General features: G+C 35.5%; 1 protein-coding gene across 5 annotated transcripts; it reads right to left on the reverse strand.

The window, feature by feature from the left end:
- Positions 1-249: 249 nt before the first annotated feature.
- Positions 250-20,795, reverse strand: LOC126733140 (protein WALLS ARE THIN 1-like). 5 transcript variants are annotated; one of them, XM_050436332.1, is made up of 6 exons: positions 20,225-20,795; positions 20,022-20,084; positions 19,821-19,937; positions 19,305-19,710; positions 1,913-2,064; positions 250-982 (listed from the first exon to the last, which is right to left on the reverse strand). In XM_050436332.1, the coding sequence occupies exons 1-6, from the start codon at positions 20,401-20,403 to the stop codon at positions 802-804; spliced, it is 1,098 nt and encodes a 365-aa protein (XP_050292289.1). In that variant the 5' UTR covers positions 20,404-20,795; the 3' UTR covers positions 250-801. The 5 variants fall into 5 exon arrangements, with proteins under 5 accessions (XP_050292289.1, XP_050292288.1, XP_050292287.1 ...); XM_050436331.1 differs by lacking the exon at positions 1,913-2,064 and adding an exon at positions 18,621-18,772 and having other exon boundaries at positions 20,225-20,794; XM_050436330.1 differs by lacking the exons at positions 19,305-19,710; positions 19,821-19,937; positions 20,022-20,084; positions 20,225-20,795 and adding exons at positions 2,588-2,990; positions 3,106-3,222; positions 3,313-3,375; positions 3,513-3,907.
- Between the last annotated feature and the right edge of the window lie 3,898 nt (positions 20,796-24,693).

Genomic DNA, 24,693 nt, shown 5'->3' on the forward strand with positions numbered 1-24,693 from the left:
AAACTCCTGACAGAATGGAAAACAAATTCAAATGATTGTCTTCAAAATGGTTCAACAACTGTCATAATTGTTGAAAACCAGATTTCATTTCAAAATCAAAATTGGCAAGCCATAATAATAGGTGACACAAAAAAGCGTTCGTGTGAAACTAATTGGAATGGAGGTGCCTTTGTGATCAAAAGTCATTTAGGCTAATCAATTAGTAAAGCTTGTTATTGATGGCACTCCTGCAATGATGAGAACAACCAATTATCCATAATCAGAGAAGCATTATATGAGGCATGGATGCAAGGTTTCAGAGAGATAATCCTTTTTATAAAATCAAATCAAGGAGTGAAGCTAATTCAGACACATCACTTTACTAGCTAGCTTGGAGAATGTTCACATCATGGCAACATTAAAAAAGATGATTACGCACATTCACATCCAAGTTGCTCCTCAACCAGTGTTCCAAGAAGTTCAGGGACTAGCAAACATGGCGACAATATGTTTTACAAGGCTCTCCTGGATATGATTTTATTTGGTGGTAACCAAAAAAAGAAAAGAAACATACCATTGTATAGAATTGGGGAAAATTCTCACTAAATTATGGTTATCGAATTATTTTGAGGATTCTCAACAGAGGAAAAAAAATCAAGACTTTTCAAAAGACAGGTTTGGCCTCACCAATTACCCATTTCCCTCTCCCTTGTTTGTGTGTGTGTGTTTTTTTTTTTTTTAGAAAAAAAAAAAGGGAGGTTTGGCCTCAACAATTGAAAATGTTGGCGTGGTACAACTTTTGGATGTAGATTGTAGTGGCTTCTAGTGATCACCGTTTTCACACTGACAACAAAGTAATGGTTGGATGAGAGGAGATTTGCTAGAAGATGTTCTCTTAGACATTGAGGGAATTGCCAAATTTTCTTTAGCAAACTTGCTCTCTTCATTTTTACCCCACACGACAAGATATAGTCCAACCACAATCAACACTGCTCCAATAACCCTGCACAATTAAACAAATAACAAAAACATTTTTAAAAAAACATTAATTTTTTTTTTTTTAATGAAGCCATAAAGGGAATATGCCAAGAATCTGTATGCCAAGCCACTGAATTTTCTTAGTCTGATTTACCAATAAAAAGGATTTTTCTTGCCGGATTGTGGACATGGAAAGCTTATGATTTACTAATATATATGATGATGATAATGTATGACATGACAAGGATCAATGAAATACTATATAACCAATCTTTATGCAATTGGTTGTACGCATAGATGCATGTGATATCCTGAAATGTTAATATAAAATGATATTAATTTTTTTTTAGAAAATTTTTTTTTTTTTTTTTTTTTTGAGAAACAAAAATTATATTAATTTATTTGCCAAAGAAAGGAAGAAAAAAAAAAAATATATATATATATATATATATATATATATAGAGTACTAAGTGAAAGTTGAGGTAATTCATAAAAAATAAAAAATAAAATCACATATGGGTGTAGAATGTCACCAGGTCAGAAGAGATATTAACTTAATATAAAGTACTCCAACCATGCTAATTAGGCTCAAAACTTAATCCATGGGAGCACAGAGGGGAAACTGGCTTCACAAATGGGGTCCCAACGGGCAATTACTAGACCTCAAAAAGTGTAAAAACAACTTTTTTACAAAAATTTTCGTAATGGCTATTATGACTTGACTTGCCAGGTAGGTAATAAAAGTAGTTTTAGTGTTGAATTCAGGTGAAATTGATGTTGTTCCACTCATATCAAGTCATGTTAGTAATTGCAAAAAATGTAGCTCTCTTAGTATTATTCTGCTAAACTTTCCTTAGAGCATGTTTAAGCTCTCAATGGTGATGATAAGAATTTTTTTTTTTAATAAAAAAAATTAAAAGAAGAGATAAATATTCAAGGTAGAGATGAGACCCACCCTCCCAAGTAGAACTCTTCACCTAAAACAACAGAGGCCATTACAGCTACAAGTAAGGTCTGTACAGGTAGATACACTGAAACAAATACCGGTCCAGCCCGGTCAATAACCCATGTTTGTGCTGCAAACGACAATGCTGAAGCTACCACTCCCTGCAACCACCAATATGCTATGTAATTCCATAGAGTTCGTTTGGAAAAGGGATAATAAAACTCACCAAATTTAAGTTGCCACAAGGATCATAAAACATGCTATACAGCTGGTTGCTTGTGTGTGTGTATGTATACATTAAATAAGATGAAAAATGAATTTCAATTTAAATGGAGAGAGTCTAGTTATAATTAAGATTTTATGTCTTAGATCTCCCATATTATCATAAATTTTAAATAATGTTACAGTGAACGAGATTTGTAATATTTGATATGAAGCATGAAATTTATTGATTTCCAATAGAGAAATTCCTAATACCAATAATTCGGGGGAAGGAATGCCAGGATTTGTTAACTTACACTTATCACTAGCTACACAACTATGGTCAAGTAACCAGGTCTTTGATCCCACTTAACTAGCCTGTGATGATCCTGAATTGAATTAGCTTATACTCTTATAGGACAGTGATATAAAGTAATGCTTCCCTTGAAAATGCAGAAATATCTGGTTTTCAGATTCACTTACCGTATAAAAAATACTGAAGAGCTCACCAGCAGAGTGAACCTGCCAGGCTTGCAAGTCTCTTTCAAAGCTTGCTGCAATTACCAGAAATTGCAAAGTACTAAAGAGGCAAGAATATGATGTAACTGAAAGCCGAGCCGGGTATTTCTTCAAGAGGGGTGCCTGTACTACAATCCAACCAGACCAACATAGGCAGTGAACAATGAGATAGATGCAACCCAAGGTCCAATTCTTCTTGGCATCTCCTAATGAGACCAAAAAATGTGATTGGTGTAAATGTGAGGAATTTGGTGCATAAATGGTTGGCCCCTTGTAAAGGGTAATGACTGAAGCTCCAGCAACAGAAGCAATAGTTCCAACCACCTTAGCAATGCCATCCTTTCTGTTCAAGTGAATTTTCTCAATTCTGCAACCCAACCGTAACGGTATAGACCAATCGCCAATAGTTTTATGTTAGTAAATAATAACCTATTTAGCTTGAGGATTTAGAGTTTAAAAAGGATGAGTGATAAATTGCTTGCCTGAGTACCACAGCCATGACAAAGGTTACAGCAGGAACAATATTCTCTGTGGCAGAGGCAAAGGTTGGTGAAGTATTGTCCAAACCCAACAGATACAATCCTTGATTACATGTTATCCTGCCGGTACCAAAAACCAAAACAGTATGACAAATTTTGGGAATCGTGTATTCACCAATATAACTTCTTTGTATAAGATTAAGATCTTACCCAACAAATCCGAGGAGGAAGAACTGTACCAAAAACATAGTAGTTAATGGTGGCCTGTCTTTCCTATATACACAAAGTTCAAAAAATTCCAAGGACTTAGAACACACAAAAAGATTTTTAACTTTCCCGTGCAATTGGAAAACTATGAACATGTACAATGAAATACTTCACATATGTTAAAATAGATCTCAACTGCTTACTTCTCTAGAAAATATGCAAAAGGAGCTAGTGCAAACAGTGCGATGATGTTCCTATAAAGAGGGAAAACTAGCTTGCTTACACCCATATTAAGTGCAGCTCTCAAGATGATATGGTTCCCTGCATAACCAAACTGCCAGGCGGTCATGACCAAGTGCAGCATGGCACGTTCAGGCACCATAGCCATTCTCTTGGCAAGATCTGAGCCAAAATTCCAACAAAATATCTATGTCCAAAGCATGCAAGCATAGCATAAGAACTGTGTCAGAGGTAGAGCTGTTATAAATTTATTTGCTCTTGGCCCCTTGCCCCTTGAAGGAGGAGAGAGTCAGGAGAGACACAAGCTGTCAGTGAAAAAAACATTATAGTCTCTCTGGCCTGTTAGTGCATTCACATTTGTTGGGCATTCTGACTTTTAACTAGTATATGCAATTTAAGACCGATAGAAAATTATGAATTTAATTATTTAACTATTATTTTAATACAATTGTTATATAATTCTGGAGAACATTGTTCACTAGCGTAACAAGTATACAAGATGAAATTATACTACGTGCCTCAGTTTAGGCGAGTGATATTCCTGGATGGTTTTATACTTTTATCAATTACCAACAGTTTGGAAAAAAATCATTATTTTTGGCTGAAGTAGGGAGTGGTGACTCGAAAGATATCTGGCAGTCACGTATAAACAAGATTATTTTATTTCTTTCTTCGTAATGGTTGGTTTGATTGCTGGATAGAAAAATGCCCATTACTATGCTAATATAGCAATCAAAGGATTACAATAATGAGGCAAGAAGCAACACGTCTCTAACGTAAATGCCCTCTTGAGATTGAGGACAAAATAAATAATTTAGTTTAGATATGACAAAAATGAAGGCATCTAATAATTAATAACTTGCCAAAATGAATAAATTAAAACAAGTGAACAGCGTGCCGGCAGACTTTTGGTGCAGCTTTCGCAGAGTTATCATTGGCAGTGATCTGAGACGGTAACGGCCTCATCGTAGCAGCTCCGAGGCAGAAGATATCCCTCCCAGTTCCCTACTCCGTGGAGGCTATAAAAAGCCCTTGCAGCCAACAGAGCCCACTTTTGCCAAGGAAATCAGCGTGCACATTCTTGAGTTGCCGACTCCCAATGGGTTATTTCTAGCTTGAAGGAAGGAGAACATGCTAAATAGATTGTAATTTTAACATTTTTCTTATTTTTATTATGGGGAAATTGCACTTTACGGTTTGGCCTATTTTAACCGTGCTTACCTATGGTTTAAAAGTTATCACTTAACCCACCTGAAGTGACCTCTGTTAGACCCCCGTTACCCACCCCTGCCCTTTTCGTTAAAAAATTTCTTTTACTATAAAAGCCACAATAAAAACAGAATTAGAAGCAACATATTGAAGAACGACTTCTCTCTCACCATCTTAGAAATCAAATCTTCAAACCCAAATCCCATTTCATGACTCGAATCTTGTTCAATCAACACAATAATGGTTCCCTCTTGATGTATATACTACCAACAATATACATCAAATCTTGCCGTAAAAAAATAAAAATAAAAATCAATTTAAGTTACAAACCCAGATAGCAAGGGAAAACAAAAAGGAACCCATAAATCTATTAACCCCAAAAAATTTGAATCCACCAATCCACCGCTCTCCACTGCTTCGATCTCAACCGATCTAGACAATCAGGTTGCTCTGTTTGCTTAGCCAATATCACAATTTTGTTTTTCTTGTTTCTTTGTTTTTCTTCCCAATCTGGGGTTTTGGGCTGTGCATCTGGACTAAATGTTTTGGCAAAAAACCCCCTCAGTGTCTGGTTGGCAATCACTGTGCTTAGGATATTGCTGCTAGATTTGTTGGCTTTTGGTAGCTTTACAGCTAAGCACCTCCTATGTAGTGGGCATATATGGTTAGAATTGTGTGACTCTATCTATGGTTCTTTCAGGAAGTCAAGCACAGGATTCTTTTTCTTGTGGAGATGCTAAAGCCTTTTCTTGATCCTGCTATAGCCATGTCAAAAAGCGCAATAGCTTTTGGAGATCTATCTTCCTCTTTTCTTGAAAAGCAGGAAACCACTTGTGTGACTGCCCTCAATGTCATCCGTACAACAGTAAGAAAGCCGGCCGTTCTTCCTTCTTTGGAATCTAAATGGAGGCATGGTTCAGTTGCTCCTAGGTAATACACGCCTGTATTGTTTGTTCAATGAGTTGGCTATGGTGTTGGATTTGTTAGATTGCTGGGGTTTTTTTTTGCAGATTTTTTTTTTTTTACTTGCAAATCTAGGTTTTTTTTTTTAGAGAACCCAACAAAAGAGAAGGGGTTAGAGTTTTAGAGAGAGAAAGCCTAGGGTAAAGATAGAATCCAGCAAACTGGTGGATACCATTTATTCTTAATTTTTGTATTTTATTTTGTGATTGTTTTATGAAGAATTAAGTAGTCAATTTTTTGGATTTAGCAGTGGAAGGCTAGCGAATCTATGGGTGTATGTTCACATGGATTTGTGGCTTTGTTTGCGACTGTAGTTGTATTGGTTTTCTTGTCATTGTAAAAGTATGTTCAGCAATTGCAATAGGCATTGGGTAAGAACGTTAAACGCATCATTCCATATACATTTCTGGGTTTTGATTGTGAAGAAGGAGAGAAAAGAGGAGAGAGACATAAAATATAATGAAAAAGACACATTTACCCTTATTTTTAACGGTGAAAAGGGAGAGGTGGGTAACAGGGGTCTAATGGAGGTCACCTCAGGTGGGTTAAGTGACAGCTTTTAAACTACAGGTAGGCATTGTTTAAACGGGCCAAACCACAGATAAGTAAAGTGCAATTTCCCCTTTTATTATTCATTGAGTAGAAAAAACAACTTGCAAGTACTGTGTAATTGTTTACTTTTAGGGTCTGTTTAGGATCCGTTTATTTTAGTGAAACTGAAAATTTTTTGCTAAAAGTATTGTAAATAAATGTAAAGTTAATTGAAATAGTACAGTAGAACCCATGAATAGTACCAAAAAGTGTAGTAGAGCTCATAAATAGTACTAAAAATAAGCTGAATAGTAAAATAATAAGTTAACTTTTTTTTAATTTAAAGCCAAATGCACACTTAATCATGTTAAAAGGGAGGTAAGTTGTTTGGGTCATGCCGTTTGCAATGATTTGCTTTTAATAAGAGGCAATTGTTTGGCCCCTCCCATTTTTAATGGATTACTTTTAAAGATTTTGTTAACAAAAATATGTTAGTGAATCATTTTTAAAAAAATTTTAAGAAACAAAAAAGTAACTAATTATTTGGTAGCCTAAGAAAAAATTACTAACACCCCCTTGAACTTTAACGTAGTGGCCATGACACCCCTTGAATTTTTTATTTTATCTAATTAACTCTCTAAACTTTACACATCCAAATAAATACTTTTGTCACTCTACCGTTAAATAAGTTAACAATCCATCCACGTGGGATGCACGTGAAAAAAAAAAAAAAAAAAAAAAAAAAAAAAAAAACCCAAGTAGCCAATTGAAAGGGTGAGAGAGTTGGGTTTCAATTTAGAGAGAGAGAGAGAGAGAGAGAGAGAGAGAAAGGATCTCTTAATCAAGTCAAAACGTCAACGTAGCATAGTCCCATCGCTAATCTAGGTTAGGGAGGGATGTCGTTGTGATGTTGTGAAAGCTAAATTTTGATTCAGGAACTGAAGTTAAAACTTGGAAGCATTTTAATTAAAAATAAACACAAAAGGACGACTTCTTTTATCAATGGTACTATTTAGTATTTACCAAAAGAGCTTTTTAATCTCTATTTAATCCCATGTATTGCTATTGTATTCTAAAAGATTTTAGAGAAAAAGTTGTAGTTTTGATGTTTCTTGTGGGTATTGATAGTTTATTTTGTAAAGAATTTGATGTTATTTGAACTGGGTCTTGCAAATTCTGTCTGTTTGGATTCAAAGAAAAATTATGGGAAAAATTGTAAACTAACACCTGAAAGTTCAAAAACGTGTATAAACACTCTTGAACGTTTAGACCCCCAAATACAAAATAACCAATTCAAGCTTTATGACAAACAACTAGTGTGCGGAAAATGAACATAAGTTATAAACAGAATTGGAAATCAATCTAAGCCAATTATAAATCACATCCACAGCAGAAAATAAAAGGCAAAGATAAAGGGAAGAGAGATGCAAACACAAGGACAACACACGATGTGTTATCGAAGAGGAAACCGAAACCCTCGGCGTAAAACCTCTCCGCCGCCCTCCAAGCGGTCAATAATCCACTAGAAAATGCAGTTGGGATACATGAACAGCAATAGACCCTCCAAGCCTAATCTACCCGATGTACCTAAGCCCTCCAAACTTCTTGCTCCAACGAGGTTGCGCCGAACCTTTTTCTTTTCTAGCTTACCGGATTCCGCTACTAGACCGTAGCATCCGCCATCCTTAGCATCTTCCAATGCTTCCCAAAGCTCCAAAAACACTCAACACTCTGAATGGGTGTGGGTAGTGTTTGGATAGAAATCTCCTCTCAATAGGTATGACAATGAGAGAGGGAATGAGAAGAGACTACAAAGATTTCTCTCTAAGAATGAGTAGCTCTCTCTAATTGGGTGGATGTTTTGAAGAAACCTCTCTTAGGGTTTTTCTTTCTGAATAGCCACACATATCTTGTGGGAATGAGGGGTATTTATACTGGTGTGAGAATGGAATACGAAGAGTCAGTTTTTTCCAAAAAACAGGGCTGGCTGGCGACTTGACCTCGCGACTTGACTGAGTCGCGAGTTCAAGTCGCGAGCTAACTTAATGGCCAGTCTGGATTTTTGTCGTGTAGTGCTCCAGGTGGCGTGACTGTTCAGCTCCCCTGCATGCTCTGTACGTGAGCAACTTTTGGCGGCTTGCAAGCCACGAGCCACCCGCGAGTCCTAACCGCGAGTCTCTGCTTCACTGCACTGTCTTGAGTATTTCTTCACACTCTCTCACACACTACCCTTACATGATTCCCACCTAAATACAAGGTTTCTAAGTGCTGTATTACAAGCAAATTTGTCATGGAATAAAGCCAACACATGGTTGATTAAATTCAACCTTACAATCTCCCCCTTTGGCTATTCCATGACAAAACACCCTAAAACAGACTCTAGACTTAAACGTGAGTTTGGGAACAATGGCAAAACTCACTCACACCTAAATCTAGAAACTGTGCAGCTCTTGAATCATATGAACATGAATCTCCTGAAACACAACAATACACCATGATCATTGTATGTAGAAAAGCATGAAATGCATATGAAGCAAGCAATATGTGATCAAGCAAAGATGGAGTTAAGAAACAAATCATGACTTGATTAACCAAGTGAACACCACAAGATAGTGATCACAGTGCTCATTCACACTTGGAATGAACACAAGGACATACAAGTTAATAAGCACAAGGCAAGACACTTGTATGCTCAACACTCAACCAATGCATAACACACAAGGCATATGCATCTAGGAACAATCCTGCAAGGGCACAAGAGTGACAGTACTTAAAAGAAAATGCAATACATTTATATAGAAGTACTGATTTAAATAAAGCATAAAAGGCTGCATAAAGCATGGTACAGATCATAAAGCCTACAAAAAATGATATCAAACCCTAAAAGCTTACAAAAGCAAAATGGGTACAAAGCACATTATATTGAATAAAAACTTAAACAATATAAACTAAAAGTGCTTAAAGTTTCTCCCCTTCAAAATGATGAGAAGCTGTGATGCACTTAGAACATATATACTTGTAACCTGAAACACTTGCACAAAACACATTAGACCCTCAAGGTAAAGCAAGTAATAAAAGAACAAGTATAATGTAACAAGTAAATTGTGATCAAGTAAACATGATGTGAAACATGTGAGTAACTTGATCATACACCAAAACAGTCATATAGAAATGACTACAATGATCACATAGCAAAGCAAATGATCATACGAACATGCATTCAAAGAAGCACAATAGCATAGGGATATATGCATGTCCAAAGCACAAACATGATGTAATGAGAACAACAAAGCATAACTCAAAGCACCATAAAGCCAACAAGAAAACAAACAGAACAAAGTTTTCTAGATAACACAATGTCTTCTCCCCCTTGATATATGCATCTCCACTATGGAAAATCTCTCCCCCTACAAATGTGCACGAGAAATAGAATTTCTCCCCCTAAGGATGTGCACAAGAGTCATAACAAGAGTCATATAGAAATGACAAAACACTCCGGTATACTCTCTAGAGTATACTCTCCCCCTTTTTGTCAGGAATAGACAAAGGGTCAAGGAAAAAAAAAAGGGGTAATAGATGAATGAACAAACAATGATAATGATGCATGAGGGGTGCAAGATGAATGAGAAAATGAAGCTCAAACCTAAGACAAAGTAACATGCTACAAAGCATAAGGTAAGCATGACATGCTAGGATGAAGAAATAAGGTAAAGACCAAGGCATGACAAGGGTAACAAAAGTGTGTGCAAGAGGTGGCTAAGTGCAATGCATGACCAATGCATGAAAAATGCACATGTGGGGCAAAGTGTGCAAAATACACAACTAATGAACCAAACATGTTCCTAATGAGGAAACATGAGAAACCCCAAAGTTTGGTACTCATCGGAGTCCAAACAAGCGAGAAAATGTCTAAGAGGCATTTTATCAAACACCTGGCATGCACACTATGAACAATAATGTGAAACAATGCATGAACATCATGAAATCCACCCTTAATACATGTTCTTTCTGCCACAAGGGGCCAACATCCAATGCATATCAACAAAAGAAACCAATCCCATAAAGAAATTTGACAAAAATTAAGTTTTCCCAACCCCAATGATAAAAATCTCAACCAAGAGCACAAAACTCACCAAAACATAATCCAATGATCAAAAAATAATGAAAAGAATTTATAATTACCTTAGAAATGTTAATGGAATGAAAAACCATTCAAATTGGTTGGATTTTGATGTAAAAATATTGAAAGAGGGGTTTTAGAGAGGATGGGAGAGGTTTAAAACAAGTTTCCCACAAAAAGCCCTTTAAAAAGCTGTTTCTGGGCGTTTCGCGACTGGGCGAGTTGCGAGGTTCAGTCGCGAGCAAGCCGCGAGCCGCGAGTTTCAGCCGTGAGCCACGAGTTTCAGCCGCGAAAATTTTCGCGAGTCGCGAGTGAGCCGCGAGTGAGTTGCCAAAAGCTTCTGGATGAGCTCGCGACTGGGGTTTCGCGACTGGCGAGTCGCCAGCTGAGCCGCGAAAAACTCTGACACCTGTTTTTCGAAATAAAACATTTTTAAACAATGAAAAACAAAGTAAACACTAAACATGAACTCAAAGAGTGATAAAAATCACTTCCAAAAACATATAAAATGATCAAAAATCTTTTTGGATTGAACCATATATGATTGAGCACACACACATCACATTTAGACAAGTACAATCTAACAAATGAATAAGACATTCATTGAACATTAGGCATGTGTGTTGTGTGTGTGTATCAAATGTGGAATAGTCCTTAGTCTAGAGTGAAGTTTCAATGATCAATTCAATCAAGTCATACACAACTAGTGCTAAGTCAAGTGGTCTATCTCAATTATAGAAATGAACATATATGACCTCCCACAAGAAAATGATTACATATGATGAAGCTTTTCATTTAGCTTCTTTACAATTCATAACATTTGATCATTTTGAATAAAAACATTTCATTTTGAGATCGATGCCTGAAATTTGTGATATTTCAATTTGACGAACAAGCCTTTGGCTTTTTGGGCATCATACAATTTCATTTAAGTCGCTTTCCCTTTTTCCTAGTCGAATACTAGTATTTGCGACGGCTTTTGCAGCTCATTATCTCTTTTCATTTTGAGATTTACATTTATTGAGCTCTTTAAGCAATAAAAATAAAAGAGTGGGAAGAGATATAAGCACAAGTCTATGCAAGTATCAAAACCAACATGACTATTGACTAATCATTCATGACAAGCTTGAAGATCGATTTACAACAATCACACAAAGATGTCAAGATTTTTCCCACAAAGATATAAGTGCAAAAATAACAAGCTAAGCTCGAAAATGCACAAAGCCATTTGTACAAAGGTACAAGGCCAAACTCACATGTGATATGTGCTCAAACAAATACGATCAAACTTTTTGAATTTTTTACTTTTTATGTGGTTTTGGATTTTTACTTACACAAAATAGAAACATAAAAGTAAGATAAAAAACGAAACAATGCATACAAATAAATGCAAGATGCACAAAATGCATGAAGATATGACAATTAATGCATGAAGGGTCCTACAAAGATCGAAAGAATTAAATCAAAGACCAAAAGAGCAAAAGCTCAACCATAGGAGCCCTTCCTCATCCAAACGGAACGATTGTTTGGAATGAGTGTCTCAAGAGAAGCGAGACGAGAGTTGGAAGAATGAGAACCGGAGATGCACATAGTCAAGGAGTTAAGAGCATTAAACATTTTCTTTAACAACATGCTATTTTCACTCAAATCCAGTTTACTCTTTTTAGCACAACTTCCAAAAAGCTCAAGTTTCTCTTTTCTTTTGATTCTCTTAAGAGCTTGAAACTTAGAGCAATGAGATCTTAGATGACCAAAGGCACCACAATGGTGACAAACAATGTGTTTAGGTCCACTAGGCTTTTTGGGAATGGATCTAGCAACATGGTTTTGTTCCCTCTTCAACTTATGACATTGAGGTCTTATATGACCAATCACACCACAATGGTGGCAAGTTGGAACAAACTTAGATCCATCCAAAGCCTTAGGTTGAGACCTAAACGAAGGTTTTGACTTAACAGCCTTCCTCTCCACCTTTTGATTTCTTTTATGTGGAGGAATGTACACCGATTTGTCCTTTAAGGTAGAACACACACTAGGCACAAAATCGGGTACCACAACATGATTGCAACAAATATTATCATCCATTTTATCAATGGGTTCAGAAATCAAACACTTGGCATGCATCTTAAGAGATTCATTTTCACATTTAAGATCATCAACAAGTTTGTTAGACAAAACAAGTTTAGCATCCAAGTCCATATTCAAACATTCAAACTCTTTCAGCTTTTCAAGAGAAATTTCAGCAAGTTTTTTATATTTCTCAACCAATTTGTTGGATTCATTGAGCTTAGCAATCGAATCATCCTTTTCACAAAATAACTTGCTTAAATTCTTTTGAAACTTCTTAGCATTTTTCTTCAAGAGTTTGTCAACAACACCCATGGATTCAAATAACATGTCATCACACTTATGAGGATTAACACTCACAGAGGCATTTTCACAAACATGTGGCATGTTACATTCATCACCAACCAAATCATGCAAAGAGGCATACAAAGCACAATCCATGGAAAATAAACACAAGGGGTCAAAGATCACACTTAGGTATTTAAACCACAACAAGTGTACCCGCTCTGATACCAATTGAAAGTTCAAAAACGTGTATAAACACCCTTGAACGTTTAGACCCCCAAATACGAAATAACCAATTCAAGTTTTATGACAAACAACTAGTGTGCGGAAAATGAACATAAGCTATAAACAGAATTGGAAATCAATCTAAGCCAATTATAAATCACATCCACAGCAGAAAATAAAAGGCAAAGATAAAGGGAAGAGAGATGCAAACACAAGGACAACACACGATGTGTTATCAAAGAGGAAACCGAAACCCTCGGCGTAAAACCTCTCCGCCGCCCTCCAAGCGGTCAATAATCCACTAGAAAATGCAGTTGGGATACATGAACAGCAATAGACCCTCCAAGCCTAATCTACCCGATGAACCTAAGCCCTCCAAGCTTCTTGCTCCAACGAGATTGCGCCGAACCTTTTTCTTTTCTAGTTTACCGGATTCCGCTACTAGACCGTAGAATCCGCCATCCTTAGCATCTTCCAATGCTTCCCAAAGCTCCAAAAACACTCAACACTCTGAATGGTTGTGGGTAGTGTTTGGATAGAAATCTCCTCTCAATAGGTATGATAATGAGAGAGGGAATGAGAAGAGACTACAAAGATTTCTCTCTAAGAATGAGTAGCTCTCTCTAATTGGGTGGGTGTTTTGAAGAAACCTCTCTTAGGGTTTTTCTTTCTGAATAGCCACACATATCTTGTGGGAATGAGGGGTATTTATACTGGTGTGAGAATGGAATACGAAGAGTCAGTTTTTTCCAAAAAACAGGGCTGGCTGGCGACTTGACCTTGCGACTTGACTGAGTTGCGAGTTCAAGTTGCGAGCTAACTTAATGGCCAGTCTAGATTTTTGTCGTGTAGTGCTCCAGGTGGTGTGACTGTTCAGCTCCCCTACATGCTCTGCACGTGAGCAACTTTTGGCGGCTTGCAAGCCGCGAGCCACCCGCGAGTCCTAGTCGCGAGTCTCTGCTTCACTGCACTGTCTTGAGCATTTCTTCACACTCTCTCACACACTACCCTTACATGATTCCCACCTAAATACAAGGTTTCTAAGTGCTGTATTACAAGCAAATTTGTCATGAAATAAAGCCAACACATGGTTGATTAAATTCAACCTTACAACACCAATCTCCAAACATTTTCGTTAGTTAGCAAAGTTTCCAAACTATTTAGGAAACTAATATCTGGAGTCTAAGAAATTCGATTTTGCATTTAGAACTCGAGCATAAGAGACTTGATTTCCTTGTTCATGATGTAAACGAAAGCAACAGCACAAGAGTGAAGAAGAAGGCAACAACACAAGAACAGAGTGAAGAAGAAGAAAGAAGAAGGATTTGATTGATGTACTTGAGCAAAGTTGATCTTCCTCTCCGCTCTGACCATGCGTTGCTAGATTTCTTTGTCTTTTCTTGAGGGGTTTCTTTGCTCTAGTTTTTTTTTTTTTTTTTTTCCATATAGCAACATTTTAGCAACAATTTCGTTAGTTAGCAAACATTTACTAACCTCTCGAGTTTGTTAGACTCGATTTCGACTAAGGAAATCGAGTCTAATACACTTGATTTATGCTCCAGCAGAGGCTCATATAGATTTTTTGTACATGTGGATCTTGAGTCTAATACACTCAATTTAGGCTTTGGAGCAAATATTACACATATGATCTAGAGAACACAGAGAAGAAGAAGAATTTATTTATTTTTTTTTTGCAGGTAGAGATGGCAACAGAGGGGTGAATTTGGTTTTGCAGGTGACTTCACGGAGTGGGTATGGTTTTGCCTTGGGTCTCTTCTTCTTCTTCTTCCTCTTCTTCTTTTCCTTCTTTCTTCTTCTTCTCCTTCTTTCTGCTTCGTTCTTCTTCTTTGTTCTTCTTGTTCGTTTCTCAAATCAGTAAAACTAAATCGAGTGCATGAGACTCGATTTCGTTCATTGAAATCAAGTTTAACAAACCCGAGATGTTAGTTTGCTAAAATGTTTCAAAAACATGCTAACTAACAAAATTGTTGCTTAAATGATGCTAAATGGCAAAAAATCCCCTTTGCTCCTCTTGCTGTGTTTCTTTGTCTTTGTTTTGGGTTTCTTTACCCTTCTTTCGTTTTTCTTTGGTTTGCTTGCTAGGTTTCTCTGCTCCTCTTTTTGGGTTTCTTTGTCTTTGCTTTGGGTTTCTTTGCCCCTTTTTCTTTGGTTGTTCTAAGAAGAGGAAGTGTTTTCTCTTGCGGTTTTCTTTGGTTGTGGAACTCGAGTTCATGTAGATTTTTATGCAAATCAAGTCCTTGATACTTGAATTGCTACAGAGAATCGAGTCCCAAATCCTGGAGATGTTAGTTTCCTAAATAGTTTAAAATTGATGCTAACTAACAAAATTGTTTAAAAATGAGTGTTATATTGAAAAAAAATATCCAAAAATTATGGGTGTGAATTTGATTTAATTCTTTAGTGTCGTGTGAGAATTGAAGAGATTTTGAGGTTTTTTAAACTAAGTTTTGACTGCAATGATAAATTAAATGATGATGTTTATTAATTTATTTGGGTTTTTACTCAGGCAACATTGGGGTTTGGTATATCGCCAAAGAAAGAAGTATACTTTTGTGTAATATAGGAATCAAGAATCTTGTTTTCTTTGAAATTTCAAATTTGTATCTTGTGAATTCTGAGTTGTTGGATGCTACGGCTCAATGGAGAGAGATTGTCTCTCTCTCTAAGTCTAAACTGAACTAAAATTTTCTCTCCCCTCTCAATTGACTGCTTTGGTGATTTTTTTTTCCTAAGAGTGGACTATTAACTTATTTAATAGCAAAGTGACAGAAGTATCTATTTGGCAAATGTGTGAAGTTTAGGAAGTAAATTAACTAAAATAAAAGTTTGTCATAACCACTACCTTAAAGTTTAGGGGATGTCATGACATTTTTTCGATAGCTTTTTTTATTTTCTATAGAAATGGTATAAAAAATTTTCTAAAATAGTTTATCAACAAATTGCAACTTTACCTATCCCTGCTTTCTTTGGTGCACATTTACGGTAAATCACCACTTCATCCGTGTACAAACCATTAAGCCAACTATGGTAATTTTTCCCTTCCATTGTTTTTTTAATGTCTAGTACCTACCAAAAATCTACTCAAAACTAAGAAAGAAAGGGAAGGATGGAAGAGTAATAGCAACATTACAACCAACATACCTTTTTCCGAGCCAAGAATTTGTACATCCTTGAGTTGCCCTAAAGGCACTTGTTAACTAGACCCTTTAACCATGTTAAAAGAGAGGGCAATTATTTGGTCCATGCCCTTACTAGCTAGAAGAGCAATATTATATGTAGATTTAGATGTGTGGTTAGAAGGAGTCGATCTCTATTACAAAAGGATTTTATGCAATAAAAGCTAGTTAACCTTTTCCTTTAGAAAAAATGGGGGAAAAAAGAAAAGAAAAGAAAAGAAAAAAGGACTCATCATCTGAGTTGTAGAATAATAAGTATTAAACTCCTTTCTTGTGGGGGGGGGTTTTCTCCCTCAAATCCTCCAAGAAAGTTCATCATTATACATAGGGTGGGCCATAAGGGTACAGGTTGGTGGACTGGACCATTGAGATCGATGACATAGTTAGGACTATTGCACCATACAATATTTTTTCAATGGTTTAAATCAAGTTAACTTTTAATCTTAGCAATTGGAAAAAAAAAATTAAAAAAAAAAAAAAAAATACTGAATCAAGCCTAAGCTAATCTAGTCCAAAAGGACTAGGATTGCTTGCCCTAGGAAATGTAAGTTTGGTTTATATGTTTGAGTCCAATTAGCTTTAATATATTGTGCTCCTTGAACTTAAGGTGACAAATCTAAGATGAGCTTGAGTTTGGACAGAACGGTAAAAAAGGACCAAGAGAAAGGGACTTGGTGAATGTGTAAGCTAGTTGATCCTCAAAAGAGTCAATGGAAGATGAATAATATGGTAATAAATGAAATGATAATCAATCTTAATATTTGGTGCATTCACGAAAGCAAGGACTTTCAAAGGTAGCTTCACCTTTCACAATACAATCCAGACATCATTGTGTATGTCCAGGTGTCTTATAAGATTTGGATCGTTTTCCATGTAACTTTAATGGAGCAGATTATAGGTTTTGTTGACTTGGTAATCTCCTAAACCTGAGTGTTTCCACAATAGTTTATCTTTCCTCCCTCCAGTTTTAGGAATGGGACTACGTAAGATTTCATGACTAGCATATTGGTGGTATAAGCTCTTGACAGTGTTAATGTTCCAACTGTGTGTGGAGTTACTGATCAGATCAGCCAGTAGATTGATATTTTGATCCTCTGGGTTCAAGTCTTGTTGGTAATTGTTAGCCCACGAAGGATGATTTAAATGAATGTCTTCCCCACAAACCATCTCTCCTGCTGAATAATGGGGTTATGAAATATACCATTGCATAGAATTGAGAAAAATTGTGACTAAATTATGGTTATTGAATTATTTTGAGGATTCTCAACAGACGGAATATATATATATATATATATATATATATTTTCTTTTTTTAGACTTTTCAAGGCGACATTTTTGGCCTCTACAATTGAAAATGTTGGCGTGTTACTGGTAGTCTGGTACAGCTTTTGGATGTAGATTGTAGTGGCTTTTACTAGCTATCACCGTTTTCACACCGACAACCAAGTAATGGTTTGATGAGAGGAGATTTGCTCGAAGATTTTCTCTGATTGTTCCCAGGCATTGAGGGAATTGCCAAATTTTCTTTAGCAAACTTGCTCTCTTCACTTTTACCCCACACAACAAGGTATAGTCCAACCACAATCAACACTGCTCCAATAACCCTGCACAATTAAACAGATAACAAAAACGTTTAAATAATATAAAATAAAAAAAATCTAATGAAGGCATAAAGGGAATATGCCAAGAATCTGTATGCCAAGCCACTGAATTTTCTTAGTTTGATTTACCAATAAAAGTAAAGGAATTTTCTTGTCGGATTGTGGACATGGAAAGCTTATGATATACTAATATATATGATGATGATAATATATGATATGACAGGGATCAATGGAATACTATATAACCAATCTTTATGGCATTAGTTGTACGCATGAAAGCAAGTGATATGTTAATATAAAATTATGTAACTTATTTACCAAAGAAAGGAAGAAATATATATATATATATATATATATAGTTATTTATTTAGTACTAAGTAAAAGTTGAGGTAATTTAAAAATAAATAAAAAATAAAAAAAATCACATGGGTGTAGAATGTCACGGGTCAGAAGAGATATCAACTAAATATAAAAGTACTTCAACCAAGTTAACCGGGCTCCAAACTGTATCCAAGGTTCATAGGAGCATAGAGAGGCAACTGGTTCACAAGTTGATCCGAATGGGCAATTGCTAGACTTCATGAAGTGTAAAGACACAATTGTTTTAAAAATTTTTTCTTAATGGCTGTTATGACTTGACTTGCCATAATTGGTACGTAGTAAAAGTAGTTTTAGTGTTGAATACTTGAATTAAAGTGAAATTGATTTTGTTCCAAATCATAACAAGTTATATTATTCTGCTGAACTTTCCTTTCCTTGGAGTATGTTGCAGCTCCCAATCATAATGATTATATATATATATATATATATATATATATATATTATTTATTTATTTTGAAAAGAGAAATATTCAAAAGTAGAAATGAGACCCACCCTCCCAAGTAGAACTCTTCGCCTAAAACAACAGAAGCCATTAAAGCTACAAGTAAGGTCTGTACAGGTAGATACACCGAAACAAATACTGGTCCAGCCCGGTCAATAACCCATGTTTGTACTGCAAAGGACAATGCTGAAGCCACCAGTCCCTGCAACCACCAATATGCTATGTCATTCCATAGAGTTCGTTTGGAAAAAGGATAAAACTCACCAAATTTAAGTTGCCACAAGGATTATGAAACATGCTATACAGGTTGCTTGTGTGTGTATATATATACATATATACATAAATATTAAATAAGATGAAAAATGAATTTCATTTTAAATGAAGAGTCTGCTATGGTTGAGATTTTATTTCTCGGATTTATCATATTATTTAAAATTTTAAATAACATCATGACATTGAACAAGACTTTTTAATGTTTGATATGAAGCATGAAATTGATTGATTTCCAATAGAGAAATTCCTAATACCAATAATTCGGGGGAAGGAATGCCTGGATTTGTTAACTTTCACTTATTTATTGGTAGCTACAAACCTATGGTCAAGTAACCAGGTCTTTGATCCCACTTAACTAGCATGTGATGATCTTGAATTGAATTAGATTATAATCTTATAGGACAGTGACAAAAAGTGATACTTCTCTTATGCAGAAATATGTGGATATCAGATTCACTTACCATATAAAAAATACTGAAGAGCTCACCATCAGAGTGAACCTGCCAGGCTTGCAAGTCTCTTTCATAACTTGCTGCAATTACCAGAAACTGCAAAGTACTAAAGAAACAAGAATACGAGGTGACTGAAAGCCGAGCTGGGTATTTCTGAAAGACGGGTGCCTGTACTATAGCCCAACCAGACCAACATAGGCAGTGAACAATGAGATAGATGCAACCCAAGGTCCAATTCTTCCCCTTGGCATCTCCTAATGAGACCAAAAAATGTGATTGGTGTAAATGTGATGAATTTGGTGCATAAATGGTTGGCCCCTTATAAAGGGTAATGACTGAAGCTCCAGCAACAGAAGCAAGAGTTCCGACTACCTTAGCAATACCATCTTTTCTGTTCAAGTGCACTTGCTCAATTCTGCAACCCAACCATAACAGTAGACCAACCGCCAATAGTTTTATGTTAGTAAATGATAACCTATTTAGCTTGAAGATTTAGAGTTTAGAGGATGAGTGATAATTGCTTGCCTGAGTACTACGGCCATGAGAAAGGTAACAGCAGGAACAATATTCTCTGTGGCAGAGGCAAAGGTTGGTGAAGTATTGTCCAAACCCAAAAGATACAATCCCTGATTACATGTTATCCTGTGAGTATCAAAATCCAGAACTGTAAGACATATTTTGGGAATCATATATTCAACAATATAACTTCTTTGTAAAAGATCTTACCCAACAAATCCGAGGAGAAAGAATTGTACCAAAAACTTAGTAGTTAATGGTGGCCTGTCTTTCCTATATACAAAAAGTTCAGAAAATCCCAAGGAATTAGAACACAAAAAAGATTTTTAACTTTCCCGTGCAATTGGAAAACTAACATGTACAATGAAATACTTCACATAGGTGATATGTTAAAATAGAGCTCAACTGCTTACTTCTCTAGAAAATATGCAAAGGGAGCTAGTGCAAACAGCGCGATGATATTCCTATAAAGAGGGAAAACTAGCTTGCTTACACCCATATTAAGTGCAGCTCTCAAGATGATATGGTTCCCTGCATAAGCAAACTGCCAGACAGTCATGACCAAGTGCAGCCTAGTACTTTCAGGCACCATAACCGTTCTCTTGGCAAGTGCTGAACCAAAATTCCAACAAAATATCTATGTAAAAAACATGCAAGCATAAGAACTGTGTGAGAAGTAGAGCTATTATAACTTTATAACTTTTGCTGCCTTGGCCCCTCGCCCCTTGAACCGAGAGAGTCAGAGAGACACAAGCTGCCAGTGAAACAACACAACATTATAGTCTTTCAGGCCTGTTAGTGCATTCACATCGATCTGGTTGGGCATCCTAACTTTTTAAGTAAAGTATGAAAACTATCATTTGATCATAAAACTTTAAGACAATTAGGAACTGATGAATTCAATTCTTTAACCATTATTCTAATTGTCATATAATCTTGTAGAACATTGTTCACTTGTATAACGATTTTAAAAAGATGAGGTTGCAATTTAAAATAAATAAATTATACTAGCCATGCGCCTCAGTTAAGACGAGTGGTATACATGGTTGGTTTAATCAATTATCATTTATTAGTGGTCTATTGAAGGAAATTTCTTCTAAACTAATTGGGAGGAAATCTTTATTTTTGACTAAGTAGTGAGTGATGACTGGGAATTCAATAGTTATTAAGAACATATCTGGCAGCCACGTTCAAACAAAATTATTTTATTTCTTTTTCGTTTGGTTTGATTGCTGGAAAGTGACAGTGAATAGAAAGCATCTTACTAATGATAATTTAATGTCAAGGATTACAATAATGAGGAGTGTTGCACGTGAGAGAGGACTCCGTGAGAGAAGACTCATGCACTCGATATCACAGCAACACCAACCAGAGGCCTCTCTCACGTGAGAGAGGCCTTCAACATGAGGGTGAACTCCCACGTGAGAGAGGACTCATGCACTCATGCACTCAATGCATGATATACCTCATCCTCCCCCCACTCCGTGTAGGCTATAGAAGCCCTTGTAGCGAACAGAGCCAAGTGACTTTTGCTAAGGAAATCAGTGAGCACAGTCTTGAGTTTGAAGGTGACTCCCAATGCGTTATTTCTGCCTTGAAGAACAGCTAGCTACAAACTTTTGTAAAACAGTTGATAACTTTAGCATTTGTCTTACTTTTATTATTGAGGAGAAAAAATATCTCTTTGCAATCGTTTACTTTTAATCATGATGATAAAAGGGAGGGCAATTTTTTGGCCCATGCATTTTGCAATGATTTATTTTTAATCATGTTAATAAGGTGGACAATTGTTTAGCTCATACCATTTGCAATGGTTTACTTTTTTTTTTTTTTTTTTTAAAGGAGTATAATTATTTGATCCATGATCTTGCTAGAAGAACAATTTTATCTATACTATATATAAGAGGATTCTCCTCTTTCAACTGGGCTTTTTTATGGTTCAAAAATACCCTCATTAATGAAGGGTAATTTCGTTTAGAAATAGGGTTATAAATATCAAATAACAAATTTCATTTTTAATTCAAAAAGAGAATTCTTAAAATTTATGATTTTTTTTTTCCCTTTACTACTTATCTCTTAAGTTTATCCTTTTTATTTATTTGAAAAATAAAAAATATATATTTCTAAATTATAATATATGCAAATTATTAACATTTGCCCAAAAAAATTAGAAGCGCCAAAGCGTGCTCAAAGGCTGCTACACACACACATATATTATCTTTCCCTTTTGACAAATCCATCATTAGATTATATTATCTTTGTATGTTCTCATGCTTGCAAAATTTCAAGGTAATAAAAAATTAATAGTTATGTCATCAATCAATTGTTTAAATTCAAGTTTTTGCAATTTAAAATAATACATAAAAGATGAATTTATGGATTAAATGGTAAATAACATCCAATTGACATGAATGTTAAGAACATATAGAACATGTAATTCAATGGTGGGATTTTCAAAGTATGAATTCTATAATAAGTTATTGAGTGGCATAACATTACTTAGAATTACACTAGGTGTAACTTGAACCTAACCTCATATATATATATATATATATATTGTAGGGTTAAGGGCCTAAAGTGTATATTGGGCCTTGGGCCTAATCCGAGGGCATGAATGGTCCGAGGAGGAATAAATAACTATGGGTAATTCCAGTCTAAAGTTTCATAAGTGAAGAATGAATGAAAGGTAGTTCGAGGAGGAACATCTCCTCGGATAAACTGGGAACAACTCCAATATGTATCATGATAATTAAGGTGACCTTCTAGGAAGCTCCAGTGATAGGGACGTGCATCATAAATGTATCAGGGTGATGGGAACGCAAAAATATCCAAGGGAAAGCTATTACCACCGTATTAAATACACTACAGCTACTCTTTTGGCCATATTTATGTGGAGAAGACCCCTGAACAGTATTGCCTTGGCAATCACAACACACAGAAATTCAAAGAGGGTGTCTAATAGGACAGGTACTCAAATAAGGGCTCAAATGATCAACAAGTGTAGGATCAAGATGGTCTAGAGGGAGCTATATAATATAAGAGACCTCCCATGAGGAAGGGATCTGAAAAATAGAGAAAGAATACTGTAACAATCAAAATTATACTTGTACCCAATTGTTATTGATTTGTATGACAAAATACCTCCTCGGACAGTGAATTCATTCAGCTTTATTTTCTTTGCTCTTGCTTGATCATATTTTAAATCTATACTAGCCGTTATCAAATTTATTAGGGCCTAATTCTTCGACCCACTCTCTACAAATTTATTGTACTGGGCTCATTGGGCCAACATCCCATACACCTTGGGCTTGGGCTGCAAAACGTGTCCCTATATATATATATATATATATATATATAACCGCATGCATTATAATTAGCATAATGAGATCAAATAGACTTATAGATTAATAATCACTCAACTCCTTTCTTGTGGGGTTTTTCCCCCTCTAAGAAAGAACGCCCTTATATATAGGGATGTACAGGTTTTTTTTTTTTGAGAAAGATAGGGATGTACAGGTTGGTGGAATGGATTATTGAAGTTTGTGTAATAATTAGGACTATTACACCGTATGATATTTTTTCAATGGTTGAAATAAAGTTAACATTTAGTGTGTGTTTGGCAAAAATTAAAAAGCCAGTTTATTTTACTATTTTGCTTATTTTTACTATTATTCATGGGTTCCACTGCACTTTTTAGTACTATTCATGGGTCCTAGTACTATACTATTTCAGTTAACTTTTACCTTTATTTATAGTACTTTCAGTAAAAAAAAGTTTCAGCAAAATAAGCGAATCCCGAACAAATTCTTAATCTTAACAATTGGATCTAAAAGGGATTTTTTCTTTTTTTTTTTAAAGGTTAAAAGTTTAAAAAGAAACTTTTTATGAGTTATTTAGGGGTATTGCATGGCACAATAGCCCTAGCTTTTTGTCTAGTGGTGTAGTCTCAAGTGTTTTAGCATAATCTTTAGAAAAAATGAGAAATGTCCTAGTTTCAGTACCAACAAAATAAAAATTGTCAAAAGTTTCATAAGAAATTGCAAAAACCTCAAAATCCCCTAATTTCACAACTAGGTTAACAAATTGGAAGCACAACATACAATAAGCAACAACAATCAACTTGACATTTAGAATAAGGGTCTGTTTGGGAACAATTTATTTAGCTGTAATTGAAATATTTTTCTAACAATGTGCTAAAGTATGCTTGTATCTTGAAAAAAATTGAAAATATGAGAAAATGAGGGAAAAAATGAGGTTTTAAAAAACTGTACATAAAAGTTATAAAAAAAAAAAATTAAAAGCTAAAAGTTAAGGTTTTAAAAAACTGTACATAAAAGTTTTAAAAAAAAATTAAAAGCTAAAAGCTGAGCTTATAAGCTCATGCCAAGCACACTATAAATCAACCAACTGCCAACATTGTTAAAGTAGAGCGAATTGTATTGATTTCAACGTATAAAATGTACACATTAGAGCATTCACAGTAAAGCTCTTAACTTTAGCTTTTAACGCCTCAAAAACCTAATTTATCTATTTTAACACCTCACTTTAAAATACATCCAACATCAAAAATTCTATTCGTTTACCATTTCATTTAAATATACTTTCTTTATTATTTCTTTATTCTTTTTTTTTTTTAATTCTTATTCTCTTCTCTTTCTCTATCTTCTTCTCCATCTCTTTGTCCTCTCTCCACCCACACCTACTGCATCTCTCTTCTCTGCCGCCGCTCACCCACTGCCACCAACTGCCACCACCAGTTAAAAAAAAAAAAAAAATCAAACAAGAACTCACAACCCACTACCAGCCACCACCACCAAAAAAAAAAAAACTTTAACCATAAATAAGAACCCACAACCTACAACCCACTGACAACCACCACCAT

The sequence above is a fragment of the Quercus robur genome, chromosome 6, assembly GCF_932294415.1.
Source record: "Quercus robur chromosome 6, dhQueRobu3.1, whole genome shotgun sequence".
Taxonomy (NCBI): Eukaryota; Viridiplantae; Streptophyta; class Magnoliopsida; order Fagales; family Fagaceae; genus Quercus; species Quercus robur.

What these genes read in the sequence shown, in the direction of transcription:
- LOC126733140 (XM_050436329.1), bottom strand. Translation starts at nt 20,403, where the DNA reads ATGGTGCCTGAAAGTACTAGGCTGCACTTGGTCATGACTGTCTGGCAG. An exon ending in TTTCTCCTCGGATTTGTTGG is followed by an intron (nt 19,938 to 20,021) that starts GTAAGATCTTTT and finishes TGATACTCACAG; the next exon opens with GATAACATGTAATCAGGGAT. An exon ending in GAAGAGTTCTACTTGGGAGG is followed by an intron (nt 17,751 to 18,620) that starts GTGGGTCTCATT and finishes TTAATTGTGCAG; the next exon opens with GGTTATTGGAGCAGTGTTGA.